At 50.9% G+C, this 22,873-nt stretch overlaps 1 protein-coding gene across 3 annotated transcripts in view; it reads right to left on the reverse strand.

The window, feature by feature from the left end:
• The window catches only part of PLXNA1 (plexin A1), a 267,177-nt gene that overhangs the window by 70,691 nt on the left and 173,613 nt on the right, over nucleotides 1–22,873 (reverse strand). For all 3 annotated transcript variants that reach the window (XM_073351345.1, XM_073351346.1, XM_073351347.2), the window contains 2 exons: nucleotides 4,792–4,888; nucleotides 4,252–4,442 (listed from right to left, as the gene is read on the reverse strand). In XM_073351345.1, the coding sequence (XP_073207446.1) occupies nucleotides 4,252–4,442; nucleotides 4,792–4,888 (288 nt within the window). The remainder of the gene's footprint in view (nucleotides 1–4,251; nucleotides 4,443–4,791; nucleotides 4,889–22,873) is intronic.

The following is a 22,873-nucleotide window of genomic DNA, read 5'->3' on the forward strand; positions in this document are numbered from 1 at the left end:
GCCAGGATTTACAGGAAATGGCCCAACTTGATTATCATGCACATTGTGTAAAGAGTTGTCACTTTGGATGGGCTATCACCAGCAGGACAGTGAATTTGTGTGGGGGGGTGGAGGGTGAGAAAACCTGGATTTGTGCTGGAAATGGCCCAACCTGATGATCACTTTAGATAAGCTATTACCAGCAGGACAGTGGGGTGGGAGGAGGTATTGTTTTATATTCTCTGTGTGTATATAAAGTCTGCTGCAGTTTCCATGGTATGCATCCGATGAAGTGAGCTGTAGCTCACGAAAGCTCATGCTCAAATAAATTGGTTAGTCTCTAAGGTGCCACAAGTACTCCTTTTCTTTTTGCGAATACAGACTAACACGGCTGTTACTCTGAAACAGTGTGTTTGTTTTAGCTGATGAGGCAGGTAGAGTGTGGGAGGTGACAGGGAGCAAGGCATGTTTCAACACCCAATGCCCAGAAATGCTCCTTCTTCTATCTCTCCACTCCCTGCCCCCCAGATCATTAAAAATGAGTAGATCACAGACTTCATAGTCTTTACATTGTTTTTCCTTCCTGCTCATCCTGCCCAGCCTGAGGCAGTGAAGCTAAGTGGGCCCGTTACCTTTTGTAGGCCAAACCCAGCCCTAATGCAAGCAGGTGCATCTCCCGATGACTTCAACAGGAAATGCGCCTGCTTCGGCACTTGATGAATTTGGTCCCCGCTGTCTAATCAGAATCACTCTGTTTTTAGCCAGTTCCACTGTCCGGATCTTAGGTTCTAGCCAAAGGCTGTAAGGTTGGACTATCCAATGCCTCAGATAGCAGACCCTGCTCTCCCCATCCCCCTAAGCAAGATTTCATTGATGTTTATTAATCATACAAATCTTTCTAGTCACATTACATTGTATAAAATTCTTTTTTTAAAAGCCCTGATGATTTGGGCAGAAACTACTTGACTAAATCCTCTGAGTCCCCTTCCGTCACCAGGAGAGAACAGCTGTGAGGAAGGGACTAAACTTGCCCATGGGATTGTGGGATTTCTCGGGGGGGGGGGTTGTCTCTCCCCTGGCAGGTCCTTGAAGAACAAAGGGGTTATTTACTGGAAGGGCCACTGGTTTCTACAAACATGACATCGCAGGAGGTCTCACTGGGGAGATTACTATCCGCTTCTATATGAGGAGAGACTAACAAGACTGGGACTTTTCAGCTTGGAAAAGAGACGACAAAGGGGGGATATGATTACGGTCTATAAAATTATGACTGGTGTGGAGAAGGTAAATAAGGAAGTACTATTAACTCTTTCTCATAACACAAGAACTAGGGGTCACCAAATGAAATTAATAGGCAGCAGGTTTAAAACAAACAAAAGGAAGTATTTCTTCACACAACACACAGTCAATCTGTGAAACTCCTTGCCAGAGGATGTTGTGAATGCCAAGTCTATACCATGGTTCAAAAAATAACTAGATAAGTTCATGGAGGATAGGTCCATCAATGGCTATTAGCCAGGATGGACAGGGATGATGTCCCTAGCCTCCGTTTGCCAGAAACTGGCAACGGGCGACAGGGGATGGATCGCCTGATGATTACCTGTTCTGTTCATTCCCTCTGTGGCACCTGGCATTGACCACTGTCGGAAGACAGGATACTGGGCTACATGGATCTTTGGTCTGACCCAGTATGGCCGTTCTTATGTTCTTATAACTGCTTTAATGCTAGCAGACATTTTGGAAAAGCCATTAAACCTCATGCTTCAGGGTTTAAGCCAATCTCTCATTGTTGGAGGCCAGGAAGTTTCTTGCACCTTCCTCTGAAGCATGGTGCTGGGCACTGCTGGAGACAGGACACTGGACCAGATGGCCCCCGGCTCAGAGCCAGCATGGCAGTTCCTATGTGATTTAAACTTTGGCAACAAGGGGTGATAGGAAAACACTCCTATACCTAGAACACGGGAGTCATATGGACCCTTTTGTGGGTCATGCAAGCAGTCTGGAACAGTGTGTCTAGTGGTTAGAACTGAGGATGGCCTTAGAAGCCCTTCTGCCAATTCCATAGCTGACTCACTGCAGGACCTTGTCACTTCCCTTTTCTGTGCCTCAGTTTCCTCCTCTGTAAATGAGGGATAACGGTCCTTACCCCCTTCCATAAAGTTCTTGCAGCTGCAGGCCCTGGGTGGAAGGTGATGGGCCAATCCAGCTCCCAGAGCAGAACGTCTCTTAGGCTCTGCAGCTCAGCCCATCTCTGCTATAGGATGGCTCAATGCTCTTAATCACTAGTATTTTTTATCATTAATTTGAAACAAAATCTCAATGGATGGGTGGCAAGCAGGCATTGTCGGGGCAGGGTTCCCACCCACTGCTGTGAATGGCAGGCATGTGCCTGCAATAGAATTACACTTCTCAGCAGGGCCAGTGCAATAGTCACCTCAGTGCCAATAACCAGCCCGAGCTGAGTGACTTTGGGGAACAGGAGAGACACAACTCTCATTTCCAGCCTTCATCTGATAGGACACTGAACCCAAATAGATTAGATACTGTGCTGAGACTCCGGTAATTAACACAGTCAAGGCCTGCCTGGCCCGGAATCCGTGGGTAAATAGAACACATCAAATAGAATTACCCACCAATCCCTCTTAATGCACTTGGAGCCTGGCCCAACAGACATGTTAACATTAATATACACAATCTTATTAACTGAAGGTCATAAAAGCTGTCACAGACCAGAGATGATGAACTACCATTGTCCGGGGGGCAGGGAAAAGAGGGGAAAGAACCCAGACCCACGGCTTGCCTGGGATTCCACACCAGGATCCAAGAAAACCTAGGAATACGTGAGGAAGGTTGGAGCCTCTGAGCGTGAAAGCACAGAGAGAGAGGCTATTAGTCTGCAAAACTGGGGAGAGGGAATAATAAACAAACAACCCATGATACCAAGGCCACATCTACACTACCGGGATCATAGTGGCATAGCTACGTGCCAGCAGCATGCTGGAACATAGTACCGCCTGCACCAACGGAAGGGGGTTTTCCGTCGCTGTAGGAACACCACCTCCCCAAGCAACAGTAGCTACATCAACAGGAGCATTCGTCCACTGACCCAGCTTTCTCTGCCTCGGGGGTAAGGACAGCATCACTCAGTGGCTTTTTCACACCCTGAAGGCACACAGCTATGTCGACCTTCATTTCAAGTGCAGCCCAGGGCTAAGAGCCTGCCATCTGAGGATCTCAAAGCACGTGGCCAGAATTCACTAACTAACTATGCGGAATCATTATTACCATTTTACAGAGCGGGGGAACTAGGGCACAGAGCCAGGGTGTGACTTTGCCCAAGGTCACACACAAGTTAGTGCCGGAGCCAGGAACAGAATCCCAGAGTCCTGGCTCCCAGCCCCTTGCACTAATCCACTAAAGTGCACTTCCCCCTCTGTACAGAAAGATGTGACTTCCCCACCCCCATTGCATGGGAAGGCTGGCCCTGAGCCCCATGGGTGTCAAGGGATCAGCAGCAACAGGTGAGACAGGGAATTCAGGCTTAATATGTCAGAACAGAGTGACGTGAGAGAACCGGAGAGATCCCACTCAGGAGAGCAACTAGTGTTGCTGGGAATTCTGCATGGCCAAGGGCAAAACATCCCCAGAGCGGGCAGGGAGCCAGGGGAACGTGCTCACCAGACCCAAGCAGGAGAGAGAGCGATACAATAGATATGTAAGTGCATATAACTAACTAGAGAGGGACTCTGCCTTTGTGCCACCCTCCTCATGTTCCTAGCCCTGCACTCTGTCAGCTCTGGTCTCCTTGACACTCCCTTTGCCTCCTTCTCACACTCTACCCCATATCTCGAGCCACCCGTTGAAATGGTACATCCGCCCTCTTCCTCGCAGCCTCCCCCTCCAAACCCCCCTTCAACCTCAGTCTCCACTCCGACACTCTCTGCTCTTGTACCTGGTGGGAGAACATTAAACCCTGGTGTCTGAACAACTGCTCCCTGGGAGATCTTCCCTGCCCGAGAGCTGCCAGCTCCGTGTTGCCTGCTCAGCCATGTTCCTGTATGCTACCCATCTCCTTTAGACTCTAAACTCTTCAGGGGAGGAAGCTTGGCTCCATAATTATCTGTACAGGCCCATGCACACCAAAGGCACTCAATATGCTAGTCCACCACAGCCATGGCCAGTGCTGAACTGCCCCCTGCAGCGTATTCTCCAGCACTGCATTCAGCACGTGTGCACATACACAGGCCCGTCTTCCCCCCATCCCAGACATACCTTGATGATCTTGGGGTCTGTACAGCGGCTGTTGCCGTTGCTGGCGTGCATCCAGCTGCTCTCGTAGGCTGGGCAATGCTGCCGCAGGGTGCACCTCTTCTCCGTCACGCACCAGCCACACTCGAAGCGCGGATCTGCCTTGAGGCAGAGGCCACAGCTTTCACGCAAGGCCGAGCACTTGTACAGGTGAGCTGCAAGGGGGAGAGGAGTGTCAGGTCATCCACGCATTGGTGTTTTTTATGATGAGGGCACCTGCCCACAAGGAACCGGGCAGAGACCCACTGGCTTATTTTGCATGGGCCAGCCAAATATCTGGGAACAGCTAACACCTTGGGATCTGTGCTGACCACATGGCCTGGAGCGTGGTGCTCCGCAGAGGACATGCTTCTGGAACAAATGCATCTTTCTTAAGGGACTGGCTGGCTATGGGTATGAAGAGCTTCCCCTTTAAGGTACTGGCTCTAATCAAGCCCCAGGTGGGGGCTGGTGGGTGGGAGGCTTGCGAGCGGACTGTGCAGACAGATCATGCCGCCTGCTTACCCTGGATGTTCTGGGGGTTGTCGATGACGAAGTTTCCATTCCACACCACGGACAGGTTCACGGGCAGGTCGCTGATGTCATTCCCTTCATAGAAATACTGCAAGGGGAGACACAAGAAAGCAGAGCTCCTTCATCAGCGAGGGGAAGGGAAGCCAGACGTGCCCTGATAGATAAAGAGAGGCCCAGAAATCTCCCCGTTTAACTTCCCTAGTGGGAGCACGGAGAAGGAAAGAGACTTGGCTCAGACGATCCCTGCCAGCAGGGATGGGTCTGGCACCATGGGTGCCTTTGTGCCACAGCGACTGGCGGCTGACGGACAGAGTGTGCTCCCACCCAAAGACCTCAACTAGCAGAGAAAGAAATGTCATACAAACCAAGGGTTTCAAACAGTCAACAAGCCCCATTAACCAAAGAGATCCCACAGCCAGCCGGAAACTGTCCATGCCAGGGAGCAATAAACAAATAACCCCCAGTACACCTCCGTCCCCAGCAGCTAGAAGAGGGGCTGGGGCGACGCTGGGTGCTTTGCTACATGCTAAGGGGCCACAGGGCTAGGATTCCTGAGGATCCTGCGGGGGTGAGTGGACAGGAGGTGGGGGAGCACGAGAGCCGCTTGGGGACACTGAGCTCATAGGCACCTTGCAGCCAGAGCCAATTCTGGAGGGGCCATGCTGTACAGGGTTTGCTTGACGTGGGCACGTGGCGAGACCCATTCCCTACTAACACTGCCCTTCCCTAGCACCTCCCCGCTGAGGAGCAGCACAACCATTAGCCACCTATCCATGGCATGCCCCACCCTTGCCCCAAGGATGGGAGCTGCTTTCAATGGCACTGTGCCCTATCACAGCTTCTTCTCCCTCAGGGACACTTCCATACGCCTCTCCTTGCTGCTGTGGAAGGAGCTGCAGGACAGGACTACTAGCCCCATCTCACAGGTGCAGAACTGAGGCACAGTGATGGTGGGAGCGGAGGCTAATGCACAGCCGCACAGATCTGGGGGAATTTCTCATCACAGTCAGAGACTCCTAGCACCGACTGGACAACTTCCCATTCCCTGTGGCTCTGCCAGCGTCCCTCAATCCTAAGCAAAGACACCCACTTCTATTCCAGTCCCGACCTCCTCACCGCTCTGCCAATGTTCCATCATGCTGCCTCTCAGCACCCACGGCCATTCGGATCTCCTGGTCCTCCCACCTCTGCGGCCACCCTTCGCTCCTAACCTGCAGTCCCCTCTCCCTGCTATTGCAGGCCTGGGCCTCTCGCTGCTCTAACAACCACCGCAATCCGGACTCAAAACCATCCCTGTGATGTGGGCAAGCATGCATTAGGGACTAGGGCAGGCCAAACCCGGGAGCACAGAGAGTCGATGTGTCTCTCTGGGAAGCATCGGGATGGACCCTGTTATCTGCAGCTTCAACACTTGCACTAGCTCATAAAACAAATCTATAGGACAGTCTTCACCAGAGCAGTGCCCACCTGCAGCCCAGAAACGGGGCCATTCTGGGAACAACATGGCGGGAAACTGCTTTGATTAATTATCTCTCAGTCCTCACGATACACAGGCTCGGTCTGCAGCCAAAGTAAGGAGTGTTTTCCCCTGGTGGCCTGTTTAAATGGAATGATTGTGCTGCCCACACCATGGCAGAGATTGGAGCTGCCTTTCTGCCCTCTGCAGAGCACAAGTGCTGCTGGATTCTACCTTCAGTGGAGCACAACTCCTCTCCCCGCTCTCATGCCTGGATCGCAAAGCCCAAGGGACTCAAGCTAGGCTCAAGTTCTGGGGAGGTAAGCAGGGGGCAGTTCAAAGACGGAAAGCAGAGATTAGACCTCCAGCAAACCACTCATCCTGCCCCCAGACCTCCTCCCCACCAACACCTTCTACCTTGCTTCTAACCTGAGCCAAAACTCCTGGCAGCCCCATCAGCAGTCCCTACACAGCCCCTGCATGCAGGCGGAGGATTAATCAATAGGGAGACAGGAAGGCAGTCAGAATCTTCCCTGACAGCTAACGACCTCCTCTGGTGAGAGATTCTCCGCTCCTCTCTGGAGAAAATGACAGGCGTGTCAGGAGAGATTAAATGCATGATTCATGGGTTGTTGGAGTTTGTTGGGAGCCACATACACTGCTGCATTGGCTCTCTTTGGCTCAGACCCCACCCCCAGTTACTCTGCTGCCCAGCTTCACAGACTGGGTGTGATGATGGAGGTAGGAGGGTAAGTGGCAGCATTGCCCCCTGGTCCATCCCTTCCTTCAACACCAGTTCTGTGCTCGGCTCAGAGAAAATTGAAGCGATTCATTTCCCCTTGCAGCCCTCAGATGGGACCGAAAAGATATCAGTACCAGGGTGGGGGAAGGGGCTTTCTCCTGCCAGGGAGCCAGTAACACCTCTGCACCCTATTGCCTGAGCTAAATTAATCACCACCTTGTATCAGACATGGAAGTTTTCATGGAAGAATCTCCGAACTCTCTACAAATGGGGAAACTGAAGCAGAGAGCAAGAGAGAGGTAGGAGGTGGTGTGTCACCTGAGTTCATACAATGAGCCAGTGGCAGAGCTGGGAATAAAACCCAGGAGTCCTGAGTACCAATCCTGTGCTCCAGCTACTAGGATCCTGCCCCATCTGTGTGAAGCAGCAGCAGCGGGCTGAACTGCATAGCTTGGGTGACAGCAGCATGAATCCAGCAGTGACAGTCCAAACCTGGATCCCTGCAGACAGGAGTCATCCCCCCTTAGGGCTGGGTATACTGGAGACTCTGCCAGAGGAGAGGAGTTATTGGGACTCACGCTAGCCTTCAGGGCCAGGCGCCCTGGGGTCAAACAATAGCTGGGTGCACTGCTAAGGGGGCGGGCCTGATTTGGGCACTACCTGCCTTTTCACAGACGTGTTAGCTTGTACCTCAAACTAAACACATGCACACCGGGCAAGGTCAGACTCTTCAATGGTAAACAGACTGGCTCCTGTATTGCTTACTGAGCAGGGGGACTTCCAGGAGACCTGGAAACCCTGCATCCTGCCTGCCCTTCCATGGACACTAAAGACCCTACAGCGCCTCCTATCAGAGGTGGATTTCAACCTGCAGTCCTTAGCCATGAGTTCCCCAGTGCAATGTTGCTGTGCACCCGTTGGCCATTGCCCTTCCTCCCAGAGGTGGCTGCATTTCAGCGGTGCTGCATGTATGCCTGTCTGTATAAGTGCACTCTGGGAATTTTTTTTTGGGGGGGGGGGGGGTGTAGGGGAGGTGCTAAGGGAATAAGATACTAGTCGCCTGTCTATGCACCAGAGCACAGTCAAGGGGGTTAGGACATAGAAGGGAACGTACGGAAAGAAATATGGCAAGGGAACATTTTTCATCAGACTGCCCTACTCTGTCAGCGCACACCGTGGATAAGCCTCTCGGAGATCGGGCTGGTGACAGCTACTGCCCAGGCACCCACTAGCTAGCAGGGGGGTATGTTGCTTGGCCTTTCTTGATGGGACTAAGAGCACAGGTGGGCAGGACAGTAACTGTTACCCGGGCAGTGCTGGCCTCCGCTGGAGGCCTGCATGGGGAAAGGCATGCCTGGTAGTTCAGTGAAAGTAGCATGAGATGATCTCAGTGCCGGTGTTTGATCCCTGATCAGTGTAAAATCAGAGGGACACCTGGGCTCCGTGCCCTACATTCCTGGGGATAGGCAGAAGGAGAGGCTGCTCTCCATGGCTTCTCTCTGCCTGGGCCAGAGACCAGATTACACCTAGGCCCCTGCCCCGTTACTGCTGCACCCAGAAGAGATGGGGGCCTTCCCCTCCTCCGAACCTGTATACTGTGGTTATTGGGATGTCTTGCCTTTAACCCAGCTGGCAGGCTGAGAAGCTCCCCCAGCGCTCCTCTGGGGATTGGCCAAGAGGGAGCACTGCAGCGGAAACCAACTGCCCCACAAAGCCAGAAAACCCTGCTGGCCCACCCTTTCCCTCCTTCCCACATGGCGGCTCAGGGCAGGAGACACGCCAGCCCCACTGCTGAGTCATGCACAAGGCTCTGCTTTACCGGGGCCATTCGCCTCATCCCCAGGCTCCCAAAAGCTGGAAAGGGAGGTGCCCACAGGCAGCGGCCAGTTGCTGAGCAAGAGGCAGAAGGATGGCCCAGGAGAGGGGGCAAAGCAACTCTGCTCCAAAGCCAAGGCAGCAGCAGGAGGTAACACATGCAGCAGTACCTGGGGTCATTCTGATCTCACTGGACAGCCTGCCCCACCAGCCTTGGGTCTCCCACGCCTGGGCCGCACCACAGGTTACCATCCATGCATGGCGCGCAGCTACCTCTGGGGCGGTATGCAGCGGCTGCTCAGTGGTGCATGGCAGCTTATGCCAGGAAGTGAAGAGGAATGATACATCCAGTTGAAACCACCGCTGGGCCATTCATTCTCATACACCACCAAGAGCTCTATTTTCCAGCTCAGCTGAAAGCCAGCCTCTTCAGCGGGATAGCACGCCCACCATCGACACCCTACTGACGCCCGGCTCCAGCGCAGACCCACGCCCCGCTGAGCCAGCGCCAGCATGACATGAGGTGCTCCTTGGCGGTCTCCCATCCAACCCTCTTGGCACATCAGAGCCAATGGAGCCTTTCACATCTGAGCACCGCAGGCCTTCCCCACTGCTCCCAGGATGACAGAGCAGAAGGGGCTAGGAGTTAAGATCTCAGCAGGTGTAACCTCCCTTCTATCCTACCTCCACCTCAACAGGTGGGCAGAGCCTGAAGGACCCCCTAAGAGGGACAAGCTACATTAAGGAGTGGAAACCATCAATCGGCAGCCTCGGGAAGTAGGAGTTGGGGGAGGGGCGACGGAGCAGGATTTAGCTGTGACGAGCAGCATGGCAGCCTAAGTGAAATTGGCATTTTCAATTTGTACTCTGACATGTCTCATTTGGGGCCCTGGCATCTCGGGAAGGCATCCAGCCTGCAGCTGTCCAAAACTCTTATTTGCATCTCTCTGCCCCAGCTACTTTTGGAAATGAGTTCCTTCTGGGTGGGGGTGGGAGGAGAGATGATTAACCCTTCACACACCAGCCCTGGAGACAGCAAGACGCACATGTGGGAGGCTGGGAGGAGACAGACCCAATGGACTACGTATCTGCCTCTGGAAGAACAGGCCTCCCCACTAAACTCGGAGACTCCTGGAGCGACGGCACATGGCCCAGGCAAGGAAGGATGCACTGGAAGGGAGCAGTCTGAGCAAAGTGCCCAGAGAAATGGGAACAAACGGCAGGAAGGGCACACACTGTCAGCCCTCGCTCTGCCAAACTAATGAATGATCATGACCAATGGTGACAGTTCTGCCCTGGTTCTGAAGTTCACTTCAGTAATGTATTACCTTCGCTACCGAGATGAGATGAAGCCATACAACTCAGATTCCAATTACAAACACCCCCGACCCTATAGGAGGTTTGGAGCCAGGGCTTCAGTTCAGCCCTTCATGTAGACAGGAACGGTTGGTTTGAGGTTCAGCTTTCAAGTCCTTTGGAAGGTCAGGAGTATTCACATCAAACCCATCTCTAATTTCTAATACACAGTGTGATGTATCGGAAATCTGTCTGTACAGTTTATGAATTCTGTGTGATTATGAGCCCTGTGTGTCTGTGTCAGGCAAACTCCATTCTGAATGAGCAGCCTTTTGCCTTGTCCATGATCTGTTTGCCTCTAAGCTGGGGTGAGGGTCCAAAGGCTGGTGGCAAAAGAAGAACAGAGGCTAGCTAAGTACCCAGTCCTTTGAAATCTATTCCCAGTAGACAGAAGATTGGTCCCTGCCCAGAAGAACTGGTTTAGGAGGTGGGGAGGTCACCTTGGCAACAAAGTCACCCAAAGGGGTTTCCGCTCATGTGGGGAAGCTGCCCTGATGCAGAGGGGTTAAAGGTTTTAAATAGGTAGAGGCTGGTCTGTTTGGGGGCCATTTTCTCAGGTCCATAAGGGAGAGGCCATTCACCATGGAAGAGCCTGCATGAGGATGGGACATCCTTCCTGCCTGCGCCGAGATGGTCCCCCAAAGGCTCACAAGGAAGGGTAAGATAGGAAGTGAGGGCCATCGCGGGTTCAGCTGTGCATTGTTTTGTATGATCTGCACTCTCCTGTGCTTTACATGATTAAGGATAGAAGAGCATCAAGCAGTTAGACTGAGAAAAGTGTATGAGTACTGGCTGCTTCACAACTGCAGTGTGTCCCTGGAGCTGAAACTGGAAACCAGACACTTCACACCTTTGGGGAGGAGTTGTGGGACAGGGTGTGTTGAGTAAACGGGGAATCTGAAGTGTCAACATCGCAACCAGAGAGACTGGACAGAGGGTTCCAACTTTCAGAGGGGGGTGTGACATAGAAGGTCTGCACCCTGACATGCGTCTAGAGACCCCAAGTTTGGGGCAGGGGCTGGATTCCATTCAGGCTCCAGGAGCTTGAAACACCCCAGGGACACAGAGTAGCAGAGGCTTGGATTCCCCTCCCAGCCATGCTAGTGTGTGGACAGGAAGAGGGCTCATGACACGCAGTACGACTTGAAGTGTCCCATAGTACCCTGCCAGCACTGCTGAAATGCAGCCCTTCTTGGCATGGAGAGGTGCAGCCCCTGGCACACACCTCAACCTTTTAGCCTAGCGCACAGTGAAAAGTGCTGTGGAATCATTAACAGTCCCCCAGTGCAGACAGCACCTGGATTATTAAGGTCTTGTCTTAAATACACATGCAGCAACCAGCATGGAATGCAATCTACAGCACCTGCTGAGGTCCACGGGCCACCACTGCCAGGGTCCTTGTCTGGGGTCCAGGAGTGGGTGTTTCTTCCCAATCCCAAAGCCAGGGACCATGTAAGCTGAGACTGACTCCCGGTTCCCTGCACTTCCCTCTAGACCGTCCTGCCTCCCAAACACAGAGATCACGGAGCACATGGCTTCAGGCCCCTTCCTCAAGCACAAGGCTCACTTAGCAAGCCAACACTCACTTAGAAAGCCAACGCTGAGCAGGCCAGAATCCAGAGACTCTGACAACACAGTGCTACAGCAGGTGTGAGAACACCTCTCCTCAGTTCCACGGCACCCCTGTTACGTTCCACTGATGGTATTAGGCCTGTCCCCCGCCAGCAGGGCAGTCAGCAGTGCACAGCATGGGAAACACACTGCTCTGTTCAGAAATGGACCTTAGCTATTCCTGCAAGTGGGAAGATAAGAGCTGGCAGCCCTGGCTGGTTGTTTCCATGGTCACATAGCTGGGGAGTCCAGCAGCTCCCACTGCAGGGAAGGGGGAGGGTTACAGAGGGCTGTGAATTATTAAACCCTGCCGCCCAAGATGTCCTTACATGCGCTCTCATCTCTTTCAGCCACCCCAGGGAGACCCCTGGGAAAACAAGTGCTCCTTCCTTTGGGCTCAGCTTCTCCTGGGCCAACTTGGCAGTTGCCCGTCTTTCCATGACTCAACCGGAGGGAGGCCAAGCCAGCCTTTTGGTCTTTCCAGAAAAGCCGCAAGTGTCTCCTTGAACGTTACATATAGGAAGGGAGCCCAACACGTATCCTGAAACCCAGCAGGGGAAGCCAGGGGAAGTGGGTGTGTAGGAGAAGTGGTGGGGAAAGCAGCCAGCGAATCTTCTCCCAGGCCAGGAGTCTGACACCACTGGCCAGTGTTACACAAGCACAGCCAAAATGTCCCTCCTACTTACACCCGGCTTTTTCTTTTTACATTCTTACCCCTCTTAGGAGCTGGAAAATCCCTTCTCATTCCTTCCAGAGTCTGCCCTCTTTGGGGTTGACCTACATTAACAAGTTAATCAGGACAACGGGCTGGATGCGAGTTCGCAGGCCAGTTGCGGCTCTGGTATCTGTGACTCTAGGGTTCTACTCCCCCGCCAACCCTTCCCCCCCCCAAAAAAAAACATGTTCTCAGGCATGGAGCTGCAGCTGATTGCAGCTCTTTGCCTTTGTGTGTAAATTACTTCCATGTTTGTGCACCAGGGTCAGCGCCAATGTCAGCAGAGCTCTAGGGACAATCCAACAGGGCTGAACAGATACTATTGTGACAGATGTTTCGATTCTAGTGACAGGCACCAGAGAAATCCTCTAGCTAGAATAGGGCCTGATTCTCCATAGCCTTACACCATCACTTAGGCCTGTGCAAAGTGAGCATTCAACACACCCATTCTGATCAGGTATAGCACATGTAAAGAACATGAGATAATAGGCAGGGGAGAATCAGGCCCTGGGTTTGGAAGCATCAGATAGGAGGTTCACTGCTGTTAAAGGTGAATGGAAACTTTTTTTTTTAAATTCATGCAACATCTGAATCAGATGGTAGATGCCCATGAGAAGAGCCAGGTGGATTTCCCAAATCAGCATCTCCCATAAAGTGAGCTAAATGGCTTTTTATCCCTCAGTGTCGGAGATCGGGGCTCCGAGCTGTTCTCTCCTACAATAGTTGATGGCATCACTAACACCTATGGCAGAGCAAGGAAGCTGCTGCATTCCATACACTGATTTACCGGTCATGACTGTTACAAGGGAAACAGATTCCTGACCTGGGGACTTGGCAGTCAAGGAACGAGGTGGCTGATTTCCAATTGTTGTCGAAGGCTACACAGATGGGTTCTGTGCATGTTCTGGAATCCCAACAGTGTTTGTATTTCAATGTAAAGATGTTATTTAATAACAAGGACACTCACACGTCCATAGCGGTAAGATTCTGCACTTTAAAAGACTACACAAAGTAACTAGTTCCCCACTCCGGGAGGCAGGTAAGTGCATCCTTATCATCTGCCTTTTTCAGATGAGTGAATGAAGTGCAAATAGGGGAAGTGACTTGGCCCAGATCAATGTCAGTGCCGAGCCTGGGACTGTGGTGTTCCTGGGTCCCATGCCCAGACCACTACGCCATGCTGCCTTGGGTTCCCCTTTAACCTGTGCTCCCTCTGCTGGGCTGAGTGAATAACTGATGCAGAAGGGCAGGCCAGACTGTTCAGTGAGTTATTACATGTCACTTAACCCAAAGACTCCCAGACCACAGCCACAGAGAGCCAGTTTGTCACATGGTGCAGGCTCCTCCTGGTTTGTAGCTACTAAACTGCATTAAAAGAAATTAAACATCCATTAAACTCTTTGGTAGGATTAAGTGCCCAGTTAATCAATGGCTATAGTTGCCAGCAGGCTGTTCTGTGATGATGGGGAACAGGAAGGGAGGCAGGGTTTGGGCAATGGCAAATGGGGGGGACTCGCCTAGCAGACAGGCTTCCTATGAAGCTATGCTTTGCCCTGTGAAAAAGCTTAAGAACCCCTCGGTTAATCAGACAGTCCTTTGAGGACACAAGCAGCACAGGCACATTTGGGGAGGAGCCATAAAGAAGGGAAATGTGCTGCCTGGGGACAAAAATAGGAACTGCAGCCTGGGTAGCAAACAACTCCCCCCCGGTGAGCATTTCTCTTGCATCATGCCACTTTCAGCACATGCATCACCACTGGGCACAGGACTAAGGAGATACATATCAGATAGCCACGCACGCAAACTCTTCCCCTGCTCCAGACAGGCTGGCAGAATAATAATACTCAGCACATGTACGGAATGCTTGATACCTGGGAGGTAGGTCAGCATTAGCCCCATTTTACAGATGAGAAAGGAGGGGAATGGGCGTGCCCAATGTCACACAGTGACTCAGCAGCAGAGTCAGGAGTTCCCTGGTCCCAATCCCTTGATCTCACATTTGCTGTATCAGAAGAGAACAGCCTTCCTGGAAGATCGAGCATGGGATAACTACAGTGGAGTCTCGCTAGGAATGCTGGATTCATTGATGCCCCTGCCTGCCCACTCCTCTTCAGCTTGCACCCAACTGCTCCCTGCAGTGTATCCGATCCAGCTAGAAATCACTCAAGCGAGAGAGCTCCCACCATCTCTCTCAAAACTCATCCTAATCCTATCTCACGACTTTCCTGATTGTCAGCCTACAATTTCCTTCAGCTAATTTCATCTCAATCCTCATAGCTATACCATCTCGTACCATCCTAATCCCTTCCTCTCAGTCACAAGCACCTGCGGGTCTGTATGGTCCAGGGTATTGGGACAGGGATATGAGCTTTTCACCTCTAGTGCAAGTGTGTGAATCCAGCCCCAGACAGCAGTGACAAAGTCATTACACCCATTCTTCCCCTTGACTCCCAGCCTTAATGTGCCCCATCTCTATCCCTCTGGCTGAACTTGGACTGGGGTTGATGAGCCTCAAGGGGAGCTGGAACCTGTCCTCTTTGCGGAGAAAGATTTGTTGGCAAAGTGGGGCCTTCAAAGAGGAGCCCCTGAGAATTCAGTTTCCCAGCATCCAACAGGGAGACACAGGAAATCTATGCACAAGAATCTCTGTAGCCATCTGCTCAGAGCTGCTCCTCCAAATTCCATTTGCCCCCATTCATACAAACCAAAACCACGCCCCCACCCCAGCAAGAATGCAGGAGCCTGTCCAGGCTCCTCAGAGGCATGTGATGCATGACCTATTCAGAGCAGCCCTTGCAGGAAGCTGGGCTGCTCTGCTTTTCTCCCAGAACTGTATGCTTTATTGGCATGGTATATCTGCCTTCCATGCGCTCAGTGTGCACACACTCAGACTTCCCTCTTGTACACACACACACACTCTCACACGTTCTCTCCTCACTCTCATGTGTGTGCTCCTCTTGATTGCATTTCTGTAGGAAGGGTACAGTTGCAGCTGTGTCCTATTTTCCTCTAGCTGATGACCTCAACTCCTTCCCCGCACTGTGGGGACGGCTGTAATGTACGTCGTGTCTCACTGGGGCTCAACTGCAATTCATCATTATTTTATCTGCTGGAATTTAATTGGATCCTATCAAACTCTCCTGATACTCCCTTTCCCCTTTAAACACTGCTGCAGGAAAGATAAATGTAGGCATCGCTCGGAGAGCATGCCTGGCTTTTTCCAACATTTCTGGGGTTGCAGGATCCAATCCTATTTCACTCTCCATGGCTGGTTAATTAGAGATACATACACTGTAGGTGTGCAGCACTCATCACAGGGCATGTATGTATGATTTATGTTCCCCTATATATATACTTGAGGCCCAGTAAAATACCGTCACAAACAGCATAGGACTTGGCAGTAATGCTTGGGCTTTGATTTTACAACACCTCTCTCTCTTTTACCATTCTCCTCTCCCCACATCATATTCAAGTTCCTTCCCTCAGGTGCACCTGGTCGAGAAACCTGAGTTCAGCATGCACAGGGCCCAGAATATTATCAATAATAATCTGGAGACCCTCGGAATTAGGTCTCATCAAAGCGCAAGCCAAATGTTTGCCCAAATCCACTTGAGGCCTTCTGACATCTGGCCTGGTATTAGCCATGGAAATGATGTGAGGTGATCCCACTTACTCATCTACCCAGCCCCCAGTACTTGCAGCTCCATGGCACCATAAGCAGCCTGGCATCTCGTTCAACACAGGAAGAAGTGTTGCCAGTGTTTGGAGTTGGGACTTTATTTCTGGTTCTGCTAATGGCTCGCTCTGCAGCCTTGGGCAAATCCCATAAATCTCTCCATGCCTCACTTTACCCACCCATACACGGGGACAATACTGCCTACCTCACAAGTGCTGGGAGGCTTACTTAGGGTTTGCAAGTAATTTGAGCTCCTCCAATGGCATTAGAGCACTGCATAGGAAGAATACAAATCAATCAGCTCACTAAAAGCGTTTACATTCTGGATCCCTCTTAATTTCAGGGAAACTGTACAAGAATTCCTAACAAACAAACCTAGTAAGTATCTGTCTGGCTCCCCTCACTGCGCTGGGCGGTGCTGGGACACAGGAAAAGCGTTTTCCAATCACAGGCCACTTTGCCACTGGGATAAAAAGGAAAGGGGGGAACTCGCCGTTCATTTTCCAAAGAGGCAGTTATGCTGGCAGATGCCTCTCCACACCAGGAACACCATGCTGGAAGGGACAGAGTTCAAAGAGCAATGGCTGGAAGCCAGAGATAAGAGGCATGAAGGATGAGTGACTCTTCAGCTGTGAGTGAGGGGCGAACTGAAAGAAAATGGCCCGAAAGGGCTTTCCACAGTTGACACAGCTGCTCACCACCAAGTGTGGCTTTTGTTAAAGGGAAAAGGAAATGGCTGAGCACTACATTTCCCCCTCAAAGTGCCCAGACTACAAACCCAAGTCTGAGCAGAAAGGAGAGCGGGCATTTATTCTTATTTTACAAGGTAAAAGGACCGAATGTTTCTAAGGCCACAGCGACTGACATTTCACCTTAGAAAGGAACATTCTCGGGAGAAAAAAACTTGGGCCAAATCCATTCCTGATGTAACTCCTTTAACCCACATTGGCTACACCAGAAATTTGTGCCCATATAATTAAAAACAACTCTTCTCTGTGTTACTAGCAATGCCTCAGATTATGAAAAACAATGCTGCTTTCCACCAGTGTGGCTATTTACTGTTTGCAGCCGCTGGACCAGTGACACTGACGCTGTTATACGGATGGCAGGTGGGCAATAGGGGGCAGAGGTAAGGGTTTGGGAGAATGGGATTGGTTTACCTACACACATTTAAGAGACTGTATCAACTGTGAGGATATGTGGATATTTATCAACCTTCCGTTTTACACGATGGCACCGAGCCTGTGAACACTTTGCCTGCACGAGTACCTTTACTCACAGGTAGGTTTGCAAGATTGAGGCTAGTGTTCACCTCCACGCTTTTACATGCTAAGGAGTTTTAAACTGCACAAAGGATACATATTTCAGTTTCAGTGCACCACTATGCCTAATAATAAGGCTGAAATTTCTATGTCTCTTTAAGGATTTTAATTAACCAAAGCACTATATTTAAAGTTGACGTGCAAAAAAATTTTTTTTTTAAATTGAGCTTGTGCCCTGTTTTTGTTTCTTTATGTATAAAGAATGTATAAAGAAAGCCCAAGGGAGGGGGGAGGGGTTGTAGGGTTTTTTCTGCTTGCTTTTTAACCTTATAAATATCAGGAATGTCATGCCTGGTGTCCCTTGGTTTTACTGGAGGACGTGATAGATGTCTCAGAGAATGCATATTGTCAGGTTTCATACCTTAGTGAATGGAGTGTTGAATCTTTAACAAAGATGTCTTTTCTTCAAAATGTTAACTAGTCATTGGAGTTAGATAAGTATTACCAAAATGAAATACAAGACAAAGCGTCTCTCGATTAAAAATGCCTTCCTCATTCAGCCTCCCCCTCACCTTTCAGCAAAGCATCCCTAATCAGAAAAGCACTTAACTCCATGTGTAGGTCCCACAAAAGTCATGGAAATTAAGTATATGTTTAGGGACCTTCCTGAATCAGAGGGCTCAGTTACACAACTTTCAAGTCTCTGGTGATTTCTGCATTTCACTAGTTCGCCAGTCACCAGAGTATCTTCTGGCTAGATAAGATAACTTTCTAAGATTGTAAACAAGTCAAATTTAAACAAACAAACAAAAACTTTCCAGTCTTCGCAAAAAGAAAAGGAGTACTTGTGGCACCTTAGAGACTAACCAATTTATTTGAGCATGAGCTTTCGTGAGCTACAGCTCACTTCATCAGATGTTTACCGTGGAAACTGCAGCAGACTTTATATACACACAGAAATCATGAAACAATACCTCCTCCCACCCCACTGTCCTGCTGGTAATAGCTTATCTAAAGTGATCAACAGGTGGGCCATTTCCAGCACAAATCCAGGTTTTCTCACCCTCCACCCCCCCACACAAATTCACTCTCCTGCTGGTGCTAGCCCATCCAAAGTGACAACTCTTTACATAATCAAGTCGGGCTATTTCCTGCATAGATCAAGGTTTTCTCACATCCCCCCCACCCCCATACACACACAAACTCACTCTCCTGCTGGTAATAGCTCATCTAAACTGACCATTCTCCAGGTTTAAATCCAAGTTAAACCAGAACATCTGGGGGGGGGGGAGGTAGGAAAAAACAAGAGGAAACAGGCTACCTTGTCTCTAAGGTGCCACAAGTACTCCTTTTCTTTTTGCGAATACAGACTAACACGGCTGTTCCTCTGAAACCTGTTTCCAGTCTTCCTTATTCATCACAAAGAAACAACCCAGGGTAGGAACTCAATCCCTCCTCCACCCCCTACTGCAGGTCACCATTAATTATACTTAACTGTATGGAAAGTGTGAAGTGTTATCATCAAGCCAGATGGACCGAAAAAGGATAGAGGAGTAAAATTACAAAGAAGTGTGAATTTTAAGCACCCACTCGAAAGAACGGGCTGGCTCATTGCCTTCAGATGTTAAAACAGGCACTGAGTGTACCCTGAAAGTAAAGACAGGTCCTGTCATTTGAGAAAGATTTCTCTTGTGCAGAATTAGAAGGGGAATGAAAATTGGATTTACAAAGGAATTCTGTTTCATATCTTAACACCATGGAGCTGCAACTGACTAGCCCCAAAATCTGAATAATTTGTAACTCAAGAACAACTTGACCAATTTTCTACACCCTGCACACAGACATTTTGCTTTGCTATCAGGGCACATCTGATCATTTCTAGGCCAAACTTGTGTTTTCATACTAGCCAAATGGCAACCTCTTTGCAATTTTTTTATTATGGAGATGTGGACTCCAAGCAGGAGATGCAGTGCTGTCCAATGGATAAAGCACTGGACTGGGACACAGGAAACCTGGGTTCTCTGTCCCCGGTCTGCCACTAAGCTGCTGTGTGATCTTGTGCAAGTCCCTGCACACTCTCTGTGCCCGTGTCACTTCTGCTCTGTTCAGCCTTCCAGTTGTTTGGGGGCAGGGACTACCTCTTACGAGGTGTCTGTACAGTGCCTAGCATAATAGCCCCACTGTGACACCAATCATTCATAAGAGTGGATGGTTCTAGAGTTAAGCTTTGTAAAATACATTTGTGTTTCAAACAAACCCCGCTGGTTGGTGCCTAAACTAAAGAGCCCTCATGTTCCTTTAAATAAAAGCTCCAGGCACAATGCAGTTAATGCACCATTGCGGGGATGCACAGAGCTGCTCAGAAAACACAGAAGATACCTTTTGCCCCAAGCATTTCCCATTGCCCCTGTTCGCAGGCAGTAGTGGCATAGGAAGAAATCAGCGCAGATTGTCAGTAATTCCCATCCCCATGCCCCAAACCCCACCTACTCGCCCCCATCACGGCAGCATCTCTCCCAGGCTTTGCATTTCTAAAGACACAGGCTTCCCCCATGGGCTGTGTAACAGATACAACCTTCAAGAACCATTAAGCCAGCATTCCTGCTACCTTTCAACCATGCCATTTATTTTTATATCGTGCCCGTCAGTACCCAGCATCCCAAAGTGCTTCAGAGTGAGCGAAGCCGAACCATACGCTACAAAGACAGGGACGGTTAAAGAGAAGATTTAGCCCTCTCAACTCCCACTGAAGCCAGCAGGATCGAGGATCCACTCGGCACCTCACCGGATCGGACCCAAGTGAATTGATTCTGCGTCTCCAGGGGAGGAGGGAAAGAACCAGTTAAAAGAGCGAATCCCCCGGGCAGCAGAGAGCCTATGACTGGAGGGCTGGACTGAGCTGGCAGGAGGGAGGCTAGGGGCAGGGAAGTAGGATGAAGAGCAGAGGCACAGAATGTACAGGGGAGGGAAGGAGATGGCGACAGGGTGGTTCCTCAAATGGGAAAGGTTAGGCAGCAATAAATATTCCCGGGTGAATACCCACCTTAAGGCTGGGAGATCACTGATGCCCACCACCTCTGCTTCTCTCACAATTTCTGCCTGGCTTCCTTCTGTCCCACTCTGTTGAGAGCAACCCCCACCAGACCAGGTACTGGAGCGCTATGAGGGGGTGTGAACACAAAGCTGCTCCGATCCCCTGGGGAGCACAAGGGCAAGGACCCAGCTCTGCATGGCTGCTCTTGGGAAATACCCCAAGGACACTGGGTAATGGGCAGAGCAGCAAAGGAAATGCTGGCTTCTGTGATTCCATGATGTGGGTCCTGATCCCACCAACACTCAGGCAAGTGCGTAGCTTTACTCATCCGAGTAAGCCTATTGACCTTAACAGGACTACTTGCATGAGTAAAGCCAAGCTTGTGAATAAGCAATTGCAGGATCAGGAGCTATATGAATTTTCCCCAAGCACCAGCTGCATTTGCACTGTCTTTCCCCAAAGAGCCATCCCGCTGGTGCGCTGGATGGCTACCCACCGATGGATGTGGCTGGCACACTGGTAAGGTGTTTCTGCGTGGGGCTCAGACTCCATGCAGCCTCGCTGTCCTGCAGTGACTAGGAAACCCCATTCCTCTCTCCTCTGCAGCTGACAAATGGCTCCTCCAAAGCACTTGCGCTGCCAGGCTGCAGAATCCCCCAGCCTCCTAATCAACCCCATTTCAAGGGCTTGCGAGCACTGGCAGTTGGGATGCGATTAGGCCTCGTACAGGAGCCCGTGTGTTGCAGTAACAGCCCCCAAATGGCTGAGCAGGTATTTTGTGTAATTGGCCTCCTGCTGGGAAAATGGCCGTTCCGCTGACCTCCAAAGAATCTTTTACAAGACTCTGATAGAGACGGACCAGCAGAGCTATCCATGGTGCAGGAATGAGAGTCCAGCTGGGGCGTTCCTCGCAGGGAGGGTGACGGGGAGCCGTCTGATCTCTCTCTGACACGCACACACGCACACACACAGAGCATGGACTTCTTCATTCAGATTTTCTAGAGGCATTTAAAACTGGGCTACATGGAGTCTTGGAAAACAGACTGAGCCCACCAATATGAGCTCAAGGGGATGGATAAGATGGGACCTGATGTGCCTTCCCTATCTCTACAGGGCAAAGCCCTGGTGGAGGACAACCCTGCACCAGCCTCAGAGAGGGAAGGGCAAAGTGGGGCCTGACCAGGTTGCTCCAGCTCTGCATTGGTTTCCTCTCTTTTCCCAAATACAGTTCAAGCATCTCAGCCTCACCCGGAGAGCGCTCCCCAGCCCACCCTGGACCCAGAACCTTGCCAAGCTGCCAGGAGGGAAATGGCTGAGAAGAGCGTGGGACTTACGGCTCAGGATGGGGAATGGAGGGCAGGAGTCAAGGCTCGCTAGCTGTCTGTAAGGTGGACTTTAAGGCTTGCTAGGTGTGGGCAGAATTTAGGGCTCAGTGGCAGACAGGTGGAGGACAGGATGGAATTTAGGAGATCTCCCCAGGATGGAAACTGTGATGTGAAGGAGTCAGCGACCCTTTGAGAATCTGAAAAACACCCTCTCTAGAGCCCATTTGTAGCTCGCATTCACAGCCACGTCTCCGTGTGGAGGGATCTCTCTCTCACAAAAACAAGACCGTGGCATCTTACAAGTTCAGCTGCCCCTTGCTGCTTCCTCCCACCCCACATCTGCCCCTCACCTGAACTCATACACCTCCGTGTGTGACTTCATGCCATTTCCACAGATGTGAGCAGGCTGGGCTCCAAACCCAGCCACACCTCAGCACACATACACTGGGTAAGTGTCCCCTCCCTTTCCCATTAACTTATATGACAAAAGAACGTAGATCTTAGCCCAAGTTTTCTCCCATGCACAGTTTCTTCCTAGGAGTCTCCCTGCAGACCCCTCAGTATCAGCCTCCAGTTACCTCCCTACCAGAAAATGGAGCTGACATTTTATATCGCTGGGTCAGGTCCCAGGCTGAGTCAGTAACAAAGGCACAGCTGCCCTGGTTCCCACCAGCCTGGGCCCATCCAGGAAAGGGCACAGCTGCCCTGGTTCCCACCAGCCTGGGCCCATCTAGGGAAGGGGGCCCCTGCCCTGCTACCAACCAGCCAGGGCAGAACATAGCTGATAGTTTAAGAAGCAGATCCATCTGGGTGGAGAGCATCTCCTCTCCCCCAGACGTACTACGTACATCATGGGTAAAGAATCCTCTTTGCCAAGCTCCCTTTCCCAAACCCAAACTCACAAGTGTGTGTGTCAGGTTTCAGAGGAACAGCCGTGTTAGTCTGTATTCGCAAAAAGAAAAGGAGTACTTGTGGCACCTTAGAGACTAACCAATTTATTTGAGCATGAGCTTTCGTGAGTGTGTGTGTGTGTGTGTGGGGGGGGGGGGGGGGGGAGGAGGAGAGAGAGAGAGACTGTGAT

Source organism: Lepidochelys kempii, chromosome 7 (genome assembly GCF_965140285.1).
Source record: "Lepidochelys kempii isolate rLepKem1 chromosome 7, rLepKem1.hap1, whole genome shotgun sequence".
Classification (NCBI taxonomy): domain Eukaryota; kingdom Metazoa; phylum Chordata; order Testudines; family Cheloniidae; genus Lepidochelys; species Lepidochelys kempii.